General features: G+C 37.6%; 1 protein-coding gene across 3 annotated transcripts in view; it reads left to right on the plus strand.

Annotated features, from left to right (window-relative positions):
* C1H18orf25 (chromosome 1 C18orf25 homolog) overlaps positions 1-14635 on the plus strand; it is an 85593-nt gene that overhangs the window by 27258 nt on the left and 43700 nt on the right. For all 3 annotated transcript variants that reach the window (XM_041759306.1, XM_041759297.1, XM_041759313.1), the window contains exon 2: positions 7428-8212. In XM_041759306.1, the coding sequence (XP_041615240.1) occupies positions 7498-8212 (715 nt within the window). In that variant the 5' untranslated portion in view covers positions 7428-7497. The remainder of the gene's footprint in view (positions 1-7427; positions 8213-14635) is intronic.

Here is a 14635-nt window from a genome sequence, read left to right on the forward strand (position 1 = left end):
CTTCTTCCAGCTCTCTTCTGCTTTGGTTCATTGTCAGCAAAATCACCAATATTCTTAATTTCCTGTCTGAATTCTCCTTTACCTTGCACTCATAGCACTGTGGCTTTCCACCGAGGGCACAGCTTCACCTTGTAAGGGGTGGCTGAACTTTTTTTTTTTTTCTTCCTGTAGTCCTTATCCTCTGGCCTGGATTTCCTTGTTCCTCATTGCCACTCTTCTGATTTTCCTCTTCCATTAATCCCTATATTGCTGTCCTTTTTGACCACTGACTATGACTTTTTTCTTTGCTTAATGTCATTTTTGTCCATTATTACTCCTGTCTTAATTCTTGGTGATTTCAGTATACACGGATGATCCTTCTGACACCACCCACTCAGTTCTGTAAACTCCCTCATGATTTTGTTCTCTACTTCAGCCAGTTATTTCTACAGTCATACTCTAACCAGTGCTTTTTGAACTGTCTGTTCTGAAGGACCAGTATATTTTTTTCTTAAAGATTTTATTTATTTGAGAGAGAGAGAGTGAGCAAGCGACTGCATGCATGGGGGTGGGAGGTAGACTCCAGTTTGGGAGACATGTTAACAGATAATCAGGCACATGCATGTATATGCATGTGTATAACATATATATATATATATAGCAGATATATGGATAACATTCTTGTAATTGCAGCTGCGGTAGAGGAGGGACAAAGGGAGAAGGAGAAGCAGACTCCCTGCAAAGCAGAGAGCCCGACACAGGGCTTGATCCCAGGACCCTGAGATCATGACCTGAGCCGAAGGCAGACACTTAACGCACTGAGCTACCCTAGGTGCCCCAGGACCAGTATATTTTTCTTTTTAATCCATCATTGGTGGATTTTTTGGGTAAAATACAATCAGTTAAACTAGGAAATTGAAATACTGCTTGGTTGTCATGACAATATCAAATTGTTCTAAGTTTCTAATCAATTTTCTTAATTTCTGTACTTCTGTCACTGCAGACAGTCCTTTAAAAACAACACTTTGAGTAGCACTGTTTTAGATTTTGTCAGTTACGAATAAATGCAACCTTTCTGTAATGTTTCATTCATAGTGCTTTTGGGTTACCACCTTCTCTTTCCAGTTCACTATAGTACCTTGACTCCACTGGGATGTTCATTCCATTGGACATTTTCACTGCCCTGTACCTTCTGGATGTGATCATTCCTTGCATATACTCTTGTTTCTGCTTGCTTGATAAAACTAGAATTCTGGTTAAACTCAACTTCTTCTCTGTGCTTGGACTTACACAGCTGAACTTCAAAGGAGAAAAACCCGTGTGTGCCAGTCTCACTTGAAGTTCATGCTACAACCCTTAAAGTGGGCCCTTATTATTGTCTGGGAATCATATCTATTTTTCTCTAGTGTCTTCATTTTCACAATACTTTTTCACACCTGCTCTTCTGATCAACATCAGTACCACCTCATTCCTCCTCACTCTTAACAATCACTTTGTTTTCTACTTCCTTGAAAAATTTGTAGTCAGAGGGAACTTCCATTAGATTCCCATTATGTTTAACATCGAGCCATGAAAATTAGAATGACACCTTTTGTCTTAAGGTCTGTTTTGCCTACTAATCATAGAGATAAAAAAGCTGGAGGGTTCTGTGATTTTTCATTTATATACTTTTTAATTTATTCAAACCTTTACAAGTCCCTGTGTATGATAGATGGATTAAATACTAGCACAATTTATTAGAGTCATGCAAAGTGATGTGAAAGAAAATAGGTATGTAATCTGTATGTAACAGGGATCCTATTGGTTAAGGTACCAAAGGCTACTTCAAGCAATTGATACTTAACATGATACCTGTGAAGTGTAGCCAGCAAGGGTGCGGCAGGCACAAAATGAGTGTGAAAAGCCAAAGATACGTAGTGTGGAAATTGAGGAGGATTGCAAATTATTCTTTTTGACACTATGTAAATTACTGTGTTTAGCAGTTTTATTCTCCTCACATTTTCTGTAGCAAGTGTTACAATCTTTTTCCATTTTCACAAACCTCCAAACCTGATCTTTTCACCATTTATTAAGTTTTTCTGACCAAGAATGAGGTCTGATATGAAAGAAACTCCCTCCAGATTTTTATAGTAGCCTCATTTAGCCTTATAGTTTGTACTTTCCACTCCGTTTCACTTAATATTTTCTGCTTCTTTGTCTCAGAGGAGCAGTGTATTGCTTCCTTTCCATGGTTTAACTGTCCTACCTGTAGTTTGTCATTTTGGTTTCTTAATGAACACAGAACTAATAAAGCAAATAAATGGTGCATCTTGATTGTCCAGAACTGACAGCCTGTTTTTAATCAATTTATTTTTATTTATTTTTTTAAAGGCTATTTATTAGAGAGTACACCAGCAGGGGGGCGGGAGGGGGAGAGGGAGGAGAAGCAAACTCCTTACTGAGCAGGGAGCCTGACATGGGGCTCAATACCAAGTCTCTGGGATCATGACCTGAGTTGAAGGCAGACACTTAACTGACTGAGCCACCCAGGCACCCCTTTATTTTTTTTTGAAGACTTTTTTTTTTTTTTTTTTTTTTTAAAGAGCAGGAAAGAGCATGCACTCTTAGGGGAGAGAGTGGGGGAGGGACAGAGGGGGAGAGTATTGAAGTAGACTTCACTGAGCACAGGGCTCAGTCTCATGTCCCATAAGATCGTAACAGACCAAACCAAGAGTTGGATGCTCAACTGACTGTACCACCCAGGTACCCCATAATGGTGTTATTTTTACTGAGCCAGGGAAAACTAGAAAAGGAACAGAGTGGGGGTACCTCAGATGACTAATTTGGTTTTGGACATGAGATTGTGGTGCCTTTGTGAAATCTAAATGCAGATGTCAGGTGGCAGTTTGGGTAGACTGGTATATAGTTTGAGAAGTGCTGAGATGGAGACACTGAATTCCTAGTATGGGGTGGTATTGGAAACTAGATATAGAAGAGGGTTACTTTGATGGGTGTGAAAAGGACATAGTCCCAGGGCTAATGCCTATAGGCTGAAAAGGAGCAACTAGAAGAAGGGAAACCTGGAAGCCAAAGAAAAACTTTAGCTTAAGGAAGAGAGGGAGTGGTTAAGTATAGAATGCTGCTTAGACATTAAGATGAAAGCCAAACTAGGTTTGTTGGATTTAGATATACAGCGTCATTGATGACCCTAATAAGAACTGTTCTTCAGTTTTGATAAAAGCAGATGTCAGTGGGATTAGGTTGGAGGAGTATGAGAGGTAAGGAAATAGAGGCAGGGAATTTAGACAACTCTCTTAATGAGGTTGTGAAAGAAGAGAATGATTTCTGGAGGAGGAGATGTGAAGTTGAAGTGGTAAGTAGAAGGAGAATTTTTTCAAATGAATGAGTAGATGGATGGATGATCTGTTAGAGTGTGAGAGGTTGAGATGCGCCAGAGAATAATCAATAAGGCTCTAGGGAAATGAGAGGAGATTGGCTGTAATATCCACATAGAAGGGGGAACCTCCTTTAGACCGGAGGGAAGAACAGCATGGTGGAAAATGGTGTTCTAAGGAAATAAATGCTATATGTTTTATATTTACTACTTCCTTGTGAATTCGCTGAATATTAAATCGGATAGTTGAGAGCCTTTTATCCAACTATCATTTGATAGTTTTTTTCTTTTTTAAAGATTTTATTTATTTATTTGAGAGAGAGAGCAAGCGAGCAAGAGAGTATGGGGGGGGGGCAAAAGGAGAGGGAGAAGTAGGCTCTGCCAAGCAGAAAGCCTATGCAGGGCTCTATCCCAGCACTCCAGGATCACGACCTGAGCCAAGGGCAGATGGTTAACCAATTGAGCCATCCAGGTGCTCCTAGTTTTGTCTTTTTCTACCAGCTTCTTTTGATTATTCTACCAGGGAAATCTATGTATTTTCCTGGACCAAAAACAATATATGCAGTAAATACTCTGGGAAGATTATTCTGTACATATGACATCTTTCTCCCCTGTGTTTAGGTACTTAATTTTTATTCCATTGCAGGGAGTTTTGTCAGAGCTCGTATTTTCACTTTTTTTCTTGTGTTTTATGAATTATGACAAATTCCACTACAGGGGGGAAACTGATAGATTTCACTGACTAAATTTGACCTGAGCAGTATTTGGTGTCATGAGCAGAAAGGTACAACTCCCCCTTTCTTCAGAAGACTTTTCAGTAGACTTTGATGTTAGGGTGGGCTTTTGAATAGGTAATATTTTTATATGATAGTAAATTCAAGAGGTAAAAAGTATATAAACTATACAGTAAAACTATACAGTAAAAGGGTCTTTTGATTCCTGTTCTCTCATTTACTTTTCTTGCCAAAATAGCTGGTGTTATTTTCTACAGAATATAAATATAATTTTGTTCTTTATTTACACAAATGGTATATAATATGCCTTTTTTGTTCCTTTAACATTATGTATTAAAAATTACTAAAAAAAAAAAAAAGGAAAGAAAATTACTCCATATTAGTGTATTAAAGAACCTTTTCATCCTTTATGGCCACATTGTATGGGCAGATCACTTTAGCTGACTGGTGGATACTAATACTGGATATTAGTATCCTATTTGTGGTTGATACTGGTGTTTGTGATTAAAATTGCTTTTTAAAGGCAGTATAAGTCATTATAAATCTCAAACTCTGAAATATAAGGATCTTGAAAGATAATTGAGTTGTCATTTAAAGACATTTTTTCATATTTTATCATGCTTTTTTAACAAAAACAGTATAGATTTATTTGTCCTACCTACACAATTTATTTAAGAAGCAGGAGTTTTGGGGCAGCCTGGGTGGCTCAGGGGTTTAGTGTCGCCTTCAGCCCAGGGCATGATCCTGGGGACCTGGGATCAAGTCCCACATCGGGCTCCCTGCATGGAGCCTGCTTCTCCCTCTGTGTCTCTTGTGAATAAATAAATAAAATCTTAAAAAAAAAAAAAAGCAGGAGTTTTATGGTTATATTAACATATTTACTTTTCAACCTGTTGTTATATTATGTACTTCGAAAACGTCCAGTGCCTTCTTTCAAAAATTGACTCAAGACTTCTGATTCTTGTGCTTTATGGCTGACATTAATTTCATTTGAGTAGATTTTCAAATATTTCAGCTGTAAGAAAAATTTTTATTCTGGAATATATAACTTCACTCTCTACAGAAAAATCAGCTCTTGTTTTTATTTAGTTAGAAAATCTTGGTTTATTTCTCATATTTGGGGTATTTCATATCCAAATATTTTATTTCCTTTTGTATTGACAACATACTTCAGTTATGACACTGGCAGTTTGCTGGTTTAACTTTTACTCCCTCTATTGGCTTTCAGAGGTGTTACATTCCTTTTGGAATGGTGTTAGGAATAACATTTATGCTTATTTTCATTTAACTCAGAAATTAGTAATGATGCAAATATGCTTATAAACTAGGCTACATATGGGATTGGTTTACATTAATGAATGTTTTCAGTGGCTGTGAATGTTCTGGTTTTCATGAATGTGTTGAGGAATCTTCATTAGAATGTCTGTTTCATTAGCAGCTGAGAATAAGACCATGAAAACCCAAAAATAGGAATATAAAGGAATACAGAATATTCATGTTTATAGTAAGCAAAAAGTAGACTTGGCATGTTAGATCAATAAAAGGGTTTTCTGAGTTTCTTCTGATTGCCATCTGCCATATATTGAACTGTCAGGTAACTTGATAGAGTGAAACAGTGGAGATGTCTCATGGCACCTGATTAGCATAGCCATCTAGCTCGGTGTTTGTCTCTCTTACCAGTGGGACCTCATGATAATTGCCTTCTGTAACATCACGTGTACAGAGTAAGGTATTTACTTGCCTTGCACATTCTTATCATCCTTTTATTTATTTATTTATTTTAAAAAAGATTTTATTTATTTATTCATGGGAGACACAGAGTGAGAGGCAGACACATAGACAGAGGAAGAAGCAGGCTCCATGCAGGGAGCCTGATGAAGGACTCCATCCCGGGACCCCGGGGCCATGCCCTGAGCTGAAAGCAGACGCTCTACCACTGAGCCACCCAGGCATCCCCTTATCATCCTTTTAAAACCAAATTACCAGTTAATGAAGTTTGCTCTGTATAGGTCACAACTCTTTTGATTAAATATTATGTCCTCTTCTCCATGATTAAGTAGAGTTGTAGCACACTTCATAGGAAAAGGATGTTAGATTCTAAAATTGGCATATAGGAGCACCTGGTGGCTCAGTCAGTTGAGCATCCAGCTCTTGGTTTCTGCTCAGGTCATGATCTCAGGGTCTTGGGATCCAGCTCTGCACTCAGTGAGGGGTCAGCTTGAGATTTTCTCTTTCCCTCTTCCTCCTCCTCTGCTCTTCTCCCTACTCATGCATACTCTCTCTCTCTCAAATAAATTAAATCTTTAAAAAAATAAAGTATAAAGGTGGAAAATGTTTTTAGAGTGTTTTCTCTCACACTCCTTAAGTCATTCATAGACTAGAGTGTACTAGATTTTCTGGGTTCACAAAGTAGTTGGTCTGTATTTAGTTGCTATTGTTTATGAAACAAAATGTGAGCCAACACTAGGCTCACATTCAGCCTGATGAGAGGTATGTGGCAACTAGAAGGGATTGTGCGGAAACAGCATAGTCAGGCCTGTCCTTTTAATACCCCTGTAGTGCAGGGGTATTCCTCTCCCCCCCTGAGAGGAATAGCAGACAGGTTTGATACATACAATTATTTTGGGTGCTCATTTGCCAAGTGCATGTAATTGAAGGATTTTGTTTTGTTTTGTTTTATATAAGTGTACATTTGATATTGTTCCACTGTAACTTCCTCTCTTGGAGGATTTGAGTATGAAAGTAATCATTCTAGTTAACTTGTTTCTGGGACTACTTTTTTTTGAAGCGTTCTTTTTCATTATGTTAAAGTCAACATACACATTTAACTATCAGAGTTTTGAGGATCCCTTTCCTGAATATTTTATTGAAAGATTTGTATTTATTTGAGAGAGAGAGCACAAGTCAGGGTGCAGGGGGGTGGAGGGGAGGATCAGAGGGAGAAGCAGACCACCCGCTGAGCAGAGAACCTGATGCAGGGCTTGATCCAGGACCTTGGGATCATGACCTAAGCAGAAGGCAAATGCTTGACTGACTGAGCCATCCAGGCGCCCCTCCCCCCACTTTGAAGATTTTGAATAAAGTTTAAGAATGGAAAATTCTTGCTTGGTTCCTTGCTGGGCTTGCTAGTTCAGTAATTGAAGATTAATGTTATGCTAGTTTTAGTAGTTGTGTATGGTAGTATTTGGTAGTACTGAGTCCTTTGAATTTGTTAAGCAGATAAATACATTTTAAAGTCCTGTGTGATGGTAACTTTTGCTACTCATTTAGAAAGGTGGGCATGTTGTGTTGATTAAATAATCTACCATTTCTGTTTATTGATTTTGTGTGTTTTTGTACAGGTTGCTTTCCTGTTGCATCTTTGACCTAGTTTCCTAGACTCTGCTCCATGATTTAACTTGAAAGTCTGAAATGAAGATGGAGGAGGCAGTGGGAAAAGTCGAAGAACTCATTGAGTCTGAAGTCCCACCAAAAGCATCCGAACAAGAGACAGCTAAGGAGGAAGATGGATCTGTAGAACTGGAATCTCAAGTTCAGAAAGATGGGGTAGTGGATTCTACAGTTCTTTCTTCAATGCCCTGCTTATTGATGGAACTGAGAAGGGACTCTTCAGAGTCTCAGTTAGCATCCACAGAGAGTGACAAGCCGACAACTGGCCGAGTTTATGAGAGTGACTCCTCTAATCACTGCATGCTTTCCCCTTCCTCTAGTGGTCACCTGGCTGACTCAGACACATTGTCTTCTGCAGAAGAGAATGAACCCTCCCAGGCAGAAACAGCGGTGGAAGGAGACCCTTCTGGAGTGTCTGGTGCCACAGTTGGGCGCAAATCTCGGCGGTCCCGATCTGAAAGTGAAACATCTACTATGGCTGCCAAGAAAAACCGGCAATCCAGTGATAAACAGAATGGCCGAGTCGCCAAGGTTAAAGGTCATCGGAGCCAAAAGCACAAGGAGAGAATCAGGCTACTGAGACAGAAAAGGGAGGCTGCTGCACGAAAGAAGTATAACCTATTGCAGGACAGTAGTACCAGTGATAGTGACCTGACTTGTGACTCAAGCACGAGCTCATCAGATGATGATGAAGAAGTTTCAGGGAGCAGCAAGACAATCACTGCAGAGATACCAGGTAGAGGATGTTTTTTAAACTGACTGTAGAGCAACCGATGGCATTTCTAAGCTGTCAGGCTCAGTTAGATGAGTGACACTTGAAAAAATCCAGGAGACCTGCAGCTCTGTGTAAATTTGAAGACTGCAGTGTATTAACAAGACATGGCCAATTTAAAAAACCTGTTCTGAGGTTTCCAGTGCACTTTAGCACATCAGCAAAAAAAAAAAAAAAAAAAAAAGGTTAATGATAGGGACAAGATTATTTTTAAGTAATGGAATTTCTCACAGATCTCTTTCTCTGTAACACATTACCCGAATTCCCATCATTGCCTTTTTAGCACTGCTTAGATTTAATACTCACTGTTCAGCATTATTACTAAGTAAATTCTCCTCAGGAATAGGCACCTTGCTTTATTATATAGCCACTGTACTCGAGCTTATGGTGTCTGAAATGACATGTTCTATCTTCCGTTAAAGTTTTCTAGTAACTGTTCCTCCTAAAAAATAGTAGTTCTATGTGTTTTCCCCCAGTTCAGTGCATGATGAAATAGTTGTCCTTGTTGCACATTTCTCTATTCTGAGTTGTCACTTGCATTGGAAAAATGGTTTTTGCAGTATTTCCCCTTTATTCCCCCAAGGTTTAAGAAATTTGATAGAAATTTGCTTATTCTAGCTCTCATTGGTGTAAGAGTGTGTAATTTATTACATGTTTGACATACTTGCTTTCTCCATACTATCATGTCTGGTACTGTGTACTACAAAGGGTAGTCTTGCAATTTCAAGGTGGAAGAAAGATGAGATCTGAATGGTTCTTAATTGGTAAATTCTCATTATTGGAGAGACTCTTATGATTAGGAACATTTTATAAACTACATGACATTTAATATAATGACAGCATTGTTTATTGATATGTTAAAGAGAGGGAGGTTTTGATTTTTAAAATTTTATGGGTGACTGTTCTTCTAGTTTTCTGAAAAGTTTGTTTCTACCCCTGAAGACCACATATTGCTGATACACAAAATATTTCAAGAAAAATCATATTGGTTAATTAAACCTGTAGCCAACCAAACTTATATAAACTCAGTAACAAGAATCATTTTATAGGTGTTCATCTTACATAATAAAAGTCTCATCCATATAATATATTAAATATGAGTTTTTAACAATTAGAAATGCTTACTGTTTTAATATCTATTGAATTCCTTTGGTAGTTCCTTGTGTTAAAATTGCTAGGGAGGGGATTTATTTTGAAGTTCATTGGTTGAATGTGAGAGAATCAGACTTTGGGGTTCTCAGGCAGGTTGTAGGTATATTTCAGTTTTACATTTAATATTTTTTAAAAAGCTTGATTAACACCTGTAAAATAGTTTGTTCATGCATTCTTACTTCCTATGTTCTGATCTATTAATTAAGACCATAATGATAAAGTGCTTAATCTCACTAAACAGATTTTTCTGTAACCATTCCAATATTTTGCCTCCTTTTGGAAAGGGAAAAGAAGGTGGGTGAAATTCTCTTTGAAAATAGACCCAGTTATAGAGGTGGCATGAGAAATGTCTTCATGGGTTCTCTCTGTTTGGCTTACATAGATTAGGTGTGCTTCATTTATATTATCCAAACCTTGCTAATTGACTACTGTTACCAGTGTTTAAAGCTTCTGAAACACTGGTGCTCTGTTTCTTGTCTATTCTGAATTGTATATAAACCAGAACACCAAAGTATGTTATTTGAATCTATGATTTAATTTTTATTCTTCAGACCATTTAGTAAGTTTGTGGCTCTTGAAAGTTTGTAGAATTTTTTAAGGTAATCCTGGAGAATCAAATGGTAGGTAAGGTGCTGGGGCCACTGTATATGCTGTGTGCCACCCGGTTTCAGGAGGTGCTGTTCATATGCAAAGCAGCAAAGATGGAACAGCCTAAGTTTAAATATTAGGAAGTTCATTTCAACTGTCCAGATTACTACCCCTAAAAAATTGTGATATCATGCATTTTTATAGGTCAGTTTCCTGAGTCACATTATGACTTCAGAGAAGGGGATACACTCAACCTAATAGCAAGGGCAGTTACTGGAAAGTTGTGTAAATTGTAAAGATTGGATAAAATATGAACTGACTTGAGTACAGTAACATGGACATTCAGGTGAAATTAAACTGGATGTGCCGGACAGAATCTCTTGGATGTTGACATTTGAATCAAGCTATTTACACAGAATGGAAATCGAGAGGAAAAGTTAAAAACGGGATTCTTGCTCTACTTTTTCATCAAGGTACATACAGCTAATTTCGTAATTCAGAAAATGCTTCATTTATAAGCTTTGTCAGCAGCATAAATGTTGAGGGATTTATGCTAAATGTTCTCTTATGCCAAATTTACAATTAATGCATTTTCTTTTAAGGAGTGAAAATGATGCAGGCTCCTATATTTTATAGTGCACAATCATACATAATTAATTGAATTTTATATCTGGAAGCAGATGTTTATGAAGCTTATTGTCTTACAGTTAACAGTTAACTGACAGGCAGCTTATTACCCACACGAAATCATTCTCTCCATGAAGTTTTTGAGAATATATTGGAGTTATCAAGATAATTCTAGCAGTTCTTGCATTGGGAGGACTTAGATGAGCAAAAATAGAGTATTTTGTAGTAAATATTAATGCAAAGATACTTTGTAATGATCTTGAGTATCCAAGGCTTTTAATCAAATGTCTCATTTATCTGTATAGATGACCTTTTTGTACCCTCAATCACACTTTGTGGTTTTATGATTAGACCATTATTTTTCCTGGTGAGGGTGGGGTGGGATGTCACTTCCCTGTAAAATCACTTTAAGTTGAAACTAGGTCTGTAAAGTCTGCTGTTACAGGGAATTTTGATTTTAGTGAATATGAATAATGGACATTAGACTTCATTCAGTTCAAGAATCAGTTCTCCGAACAGACTGACTTACGTCCATCAGTGCACATGGGGAGCAGGGAAGAGTTTTTCCAGTAATTGCTGTTTTTGATAAATATTTAGCATAGAGTAAACCTCAGGGTGACTTGGCTTCATCTTGTTTTCGCTGTGGTGACCTGCTTTTGTGTGGCTAAATAGTCCACCATATACATGCCTCTTCAGACTAAGTTTCTAAAAATACTATCTACCTTTGTAGGTAAGGGTCATTTGGGTGGGTAGAAAATGTAATTGAAAATCTAATTGAAAATCTAATCTGTTTTGGAGAATATCAGGGAGGCTCTTGAGGACAGTAGTCTAAGATCACCTGAATTCTCAATCCATGTGGCCAGGCTCATCTCCAGCTGAAGCCAGGATCTCAGTACCCCTTACTCTACATACATATTTATGTACTGAAATGCAGCCAGATAAGCTGTCATCTTACCTGCCACTTTTACCATGCTTCATCAATTCTTACTTGGAAATGAAAAAAAATTTTAAGTAGTAAATGCTTTGTAGAAAAATTTAAAAATAGAAAAATCTAAAATAGATTAAAATCACAGTCCTGCTTTTGTTAACATTTGAATATGTTGCCTTTCATAATATGTAACAAAATTTATCATTATATATACTTCTGTCTTCTTTCCCTCTTAATATTGCATTTTGAACACTTTAACAAAACACAGTATTGTCTTTAAAATGTATGGATTTTGAATTATTTAGCTAACTATAAGATAAAGTCCCCAGTGTTGGGCCTTTGGGCTGTTTTTAGTTTTTGTTACTATGAGAAAAAGGTATGAATACTTTAAGGCTTTTGACCCATACTGCCAAACTGCTTTTTAAAATATATCGTTTATTGCATCCAGGAGTTTGTGTATTTGTTGCATTATATTCTTTATATTTTTAAAAAGTCTTGCCGATTTGATGGAAGAATTATATCTTAGTGTTAATTTGCATTTCTTTGATCACTAGTGAAGCTGAGAAATCATGTTTGGCCATTTGTTATTTTGGTAAACATTTTATTCATATTCTTTTCACATTTTCCTCCTGCCACATTTTTTTTCTTATTGATTTGTGAGGATTCTTAGCCTATTGGGGATTGAATTACTTGGAAACATTTATATATTAATTTAAGCAGTGGGAACTCATGGGAGAAGACCCGAAGCCCACATTAGCAATCCTATATATATATATTTTTAGATTGAATATGAAGTGGCTAAAAGCCCCACCTTCCCATTTTAAGCCTCTTACAATCTTACTTTACTGTATTGTAGCTATTTAGGAGACTTACTAAATACATTGATAACAAAGCACTGAGACATAGTAATCAGGTGAAAACTGCCTATTTTCAGCTTAGTAAATGCAAACAAGACAGGAAAAACCCATGCAATTTTCAATCTGACTATAGGTTAGACTCACTTGGGAGCATTTAGAACTAACGATGCCCAGGCCCTACCCCAGATCAATGAAATCAGAATCTCTGGGTCTCACCCAAGGCATCAGCATTTTTCCCCAGCTTTTTTGAGATATAATTGACATGCAACATCATTTAAGTTGAAGGTGTACAATGTGATGATTTGATATATGTATATATTCCAAGATGATTACTATGATAAGCTTAGTTAACAAATTTGTCACTTCACATAGTTTTGTGTGTTGAAAACTTTTAAGCTCTGTTCTCAGCAACTTCCAAATATACAACATTGTTAACTGCAGTCACCATGCTGTACCTTACATCCTGAGAACTTATTCATCTTACAACTGGAAGTTTATACCCTTTGATCACCTTCACCCATCTTCCCCATTCAGCCACAGTCTACTCTATGAGTTTGGTTATTTTGGATTTTACCTACACATGAGATCATCATTTTTTTTTAATTAATTTTTATTGGTGTTCAATTTACCAACATACAGAAAAACACCCAGTGCTCATCCCGTCAAGTGTCCACCTCAGTGCCCGTCACCCATTCCCCTCCAACACCCACCTTCCTCCCCTTCCACCACCCCTAGTTCGTTTCCCCGAGTTAGGAATCTTTATGTTCTGTCTCCCTTCCTGATATTTCCCAACATTTCTTTTCCCTTCCTTTATATTCCCTTTCACTATTATTCATATTCCCCAAATGAATGAGAACATACACTGTTTGTCCTTCTCTGATTGACTTATTTCACTCAGCATAATACCCTCCAGTTCCATCCACGTTGAAGCAAATGGTGGGTATTTGTCGTTTCTAATTGCTGAGTAATATTCCATTGTATACATAAACCACATCTTCTTTATCCATTCATCTTTCGATGGACACCCAGGCTCCTTCCACAGTTTGGCTATTGTGGCCATTGCTGATAGAAACATCGGGGTGCAGGTGTCCCGACGTTTCATTGCATCTGAATCTTTGGGGTAAATCCCCAACAGTGCAATTGCTGGGTCGTAGGGCAGGTCTATTTTTAACTCTTTGAGGAACCTCCACACAGTTTTCCAGAGTGGCTGCACCAGTTCACATTCCCACCAACAGTGTAAGAGGGTTCCCTTTTCTCCGCATCCTCTCCAACATTTGTGGTTTCCTGCCTTGTTAATTTTCCCCATTCTCACTGGTATCTCATTGTGGTTTTGATTTGTATTTCCCTGATGGCAAGTGATGCAGAGCATTTTCTCATGTGCATGTTGGCCATGTCTATGTCTTCCTCTGTGAGATTTCTCTTCATGTCTTTTGCCCATTTCATGATTGGATTGTTTGTTTCTTTGGTGTTGACTTTAATAAGTTCTTTATAGATTTTAGAAACTAGCCCTTTATCTGATATGTCATTTGCAAATATCTTCTCCCATTCTGTAGGTTGCCTTTTAGTTTTGTTGACTGTATCCTTTGCTGTGCAAAAGCTTCTTATCTTGATGAAGTCCCAATAGTTCATTTTTGCTTTTGTTTCTTTTGCCTTTGTGGATGTATCTTGCAAGAAGTTACTGTGGCCGAGTTCAAAGAGGGTGTTGCCTGTGTTCTCTTCTATGATTTTGATGGACTCTTGTCTCACATTTAGATCTCTCATCCATTTTGAGTTTATCTTTGTGTATGGTGAAAGAGAGTGGTCCAGTTTCATTCTTCTGCATGTGGATGTCCAATTTTCCCAGCACCATTTATTGAAGAGACTGTCTTTCTTCCAATGGATAGTCTTTCCTCCTTTATCGAATATTAGATGACCATACATTTCAGGGTCCACTTCTGGGTTCTCTATTCTGTTCCATTGAGAGATCATCATTTTTTTTTTTTTTTTTTTTTTTTTGAGATCGTCATTTTTAAAGCTCCTCAGGTGATTATGGTGAGCAACCAGGGCCAAGAGCTACTACTCAGTTAAGTGGTAATATTAAGTCTCGCATTGATTTCACAAAATCATTGTGACACTGGTAGTCTGACTCAGTTACGTTTTGTTACTTCTGGGTATCAAGTTATGAACAGTGGAGTCTAATTTTTAAAAGTCATGTTAGGGGGATCCTTGGGTGGCTTAGGGGATCCCTGGGTGGCT

The sequence above is a fragment of the Vulpes lagopus genome, chromosome 1, assembly GCF_018345385.1.
Source record: "Vulpes lagopus strain Blue_001 chromosome 1, ASM1834538v1, whole genome shotgun sequence".
NCBI classification, from domain to species: domain Eukaryota; kingdom Metazoa; phylum Chordata; class Mammalia; order Carnivora; family Canidae; genus Vulpes; species Vulpes lagopus.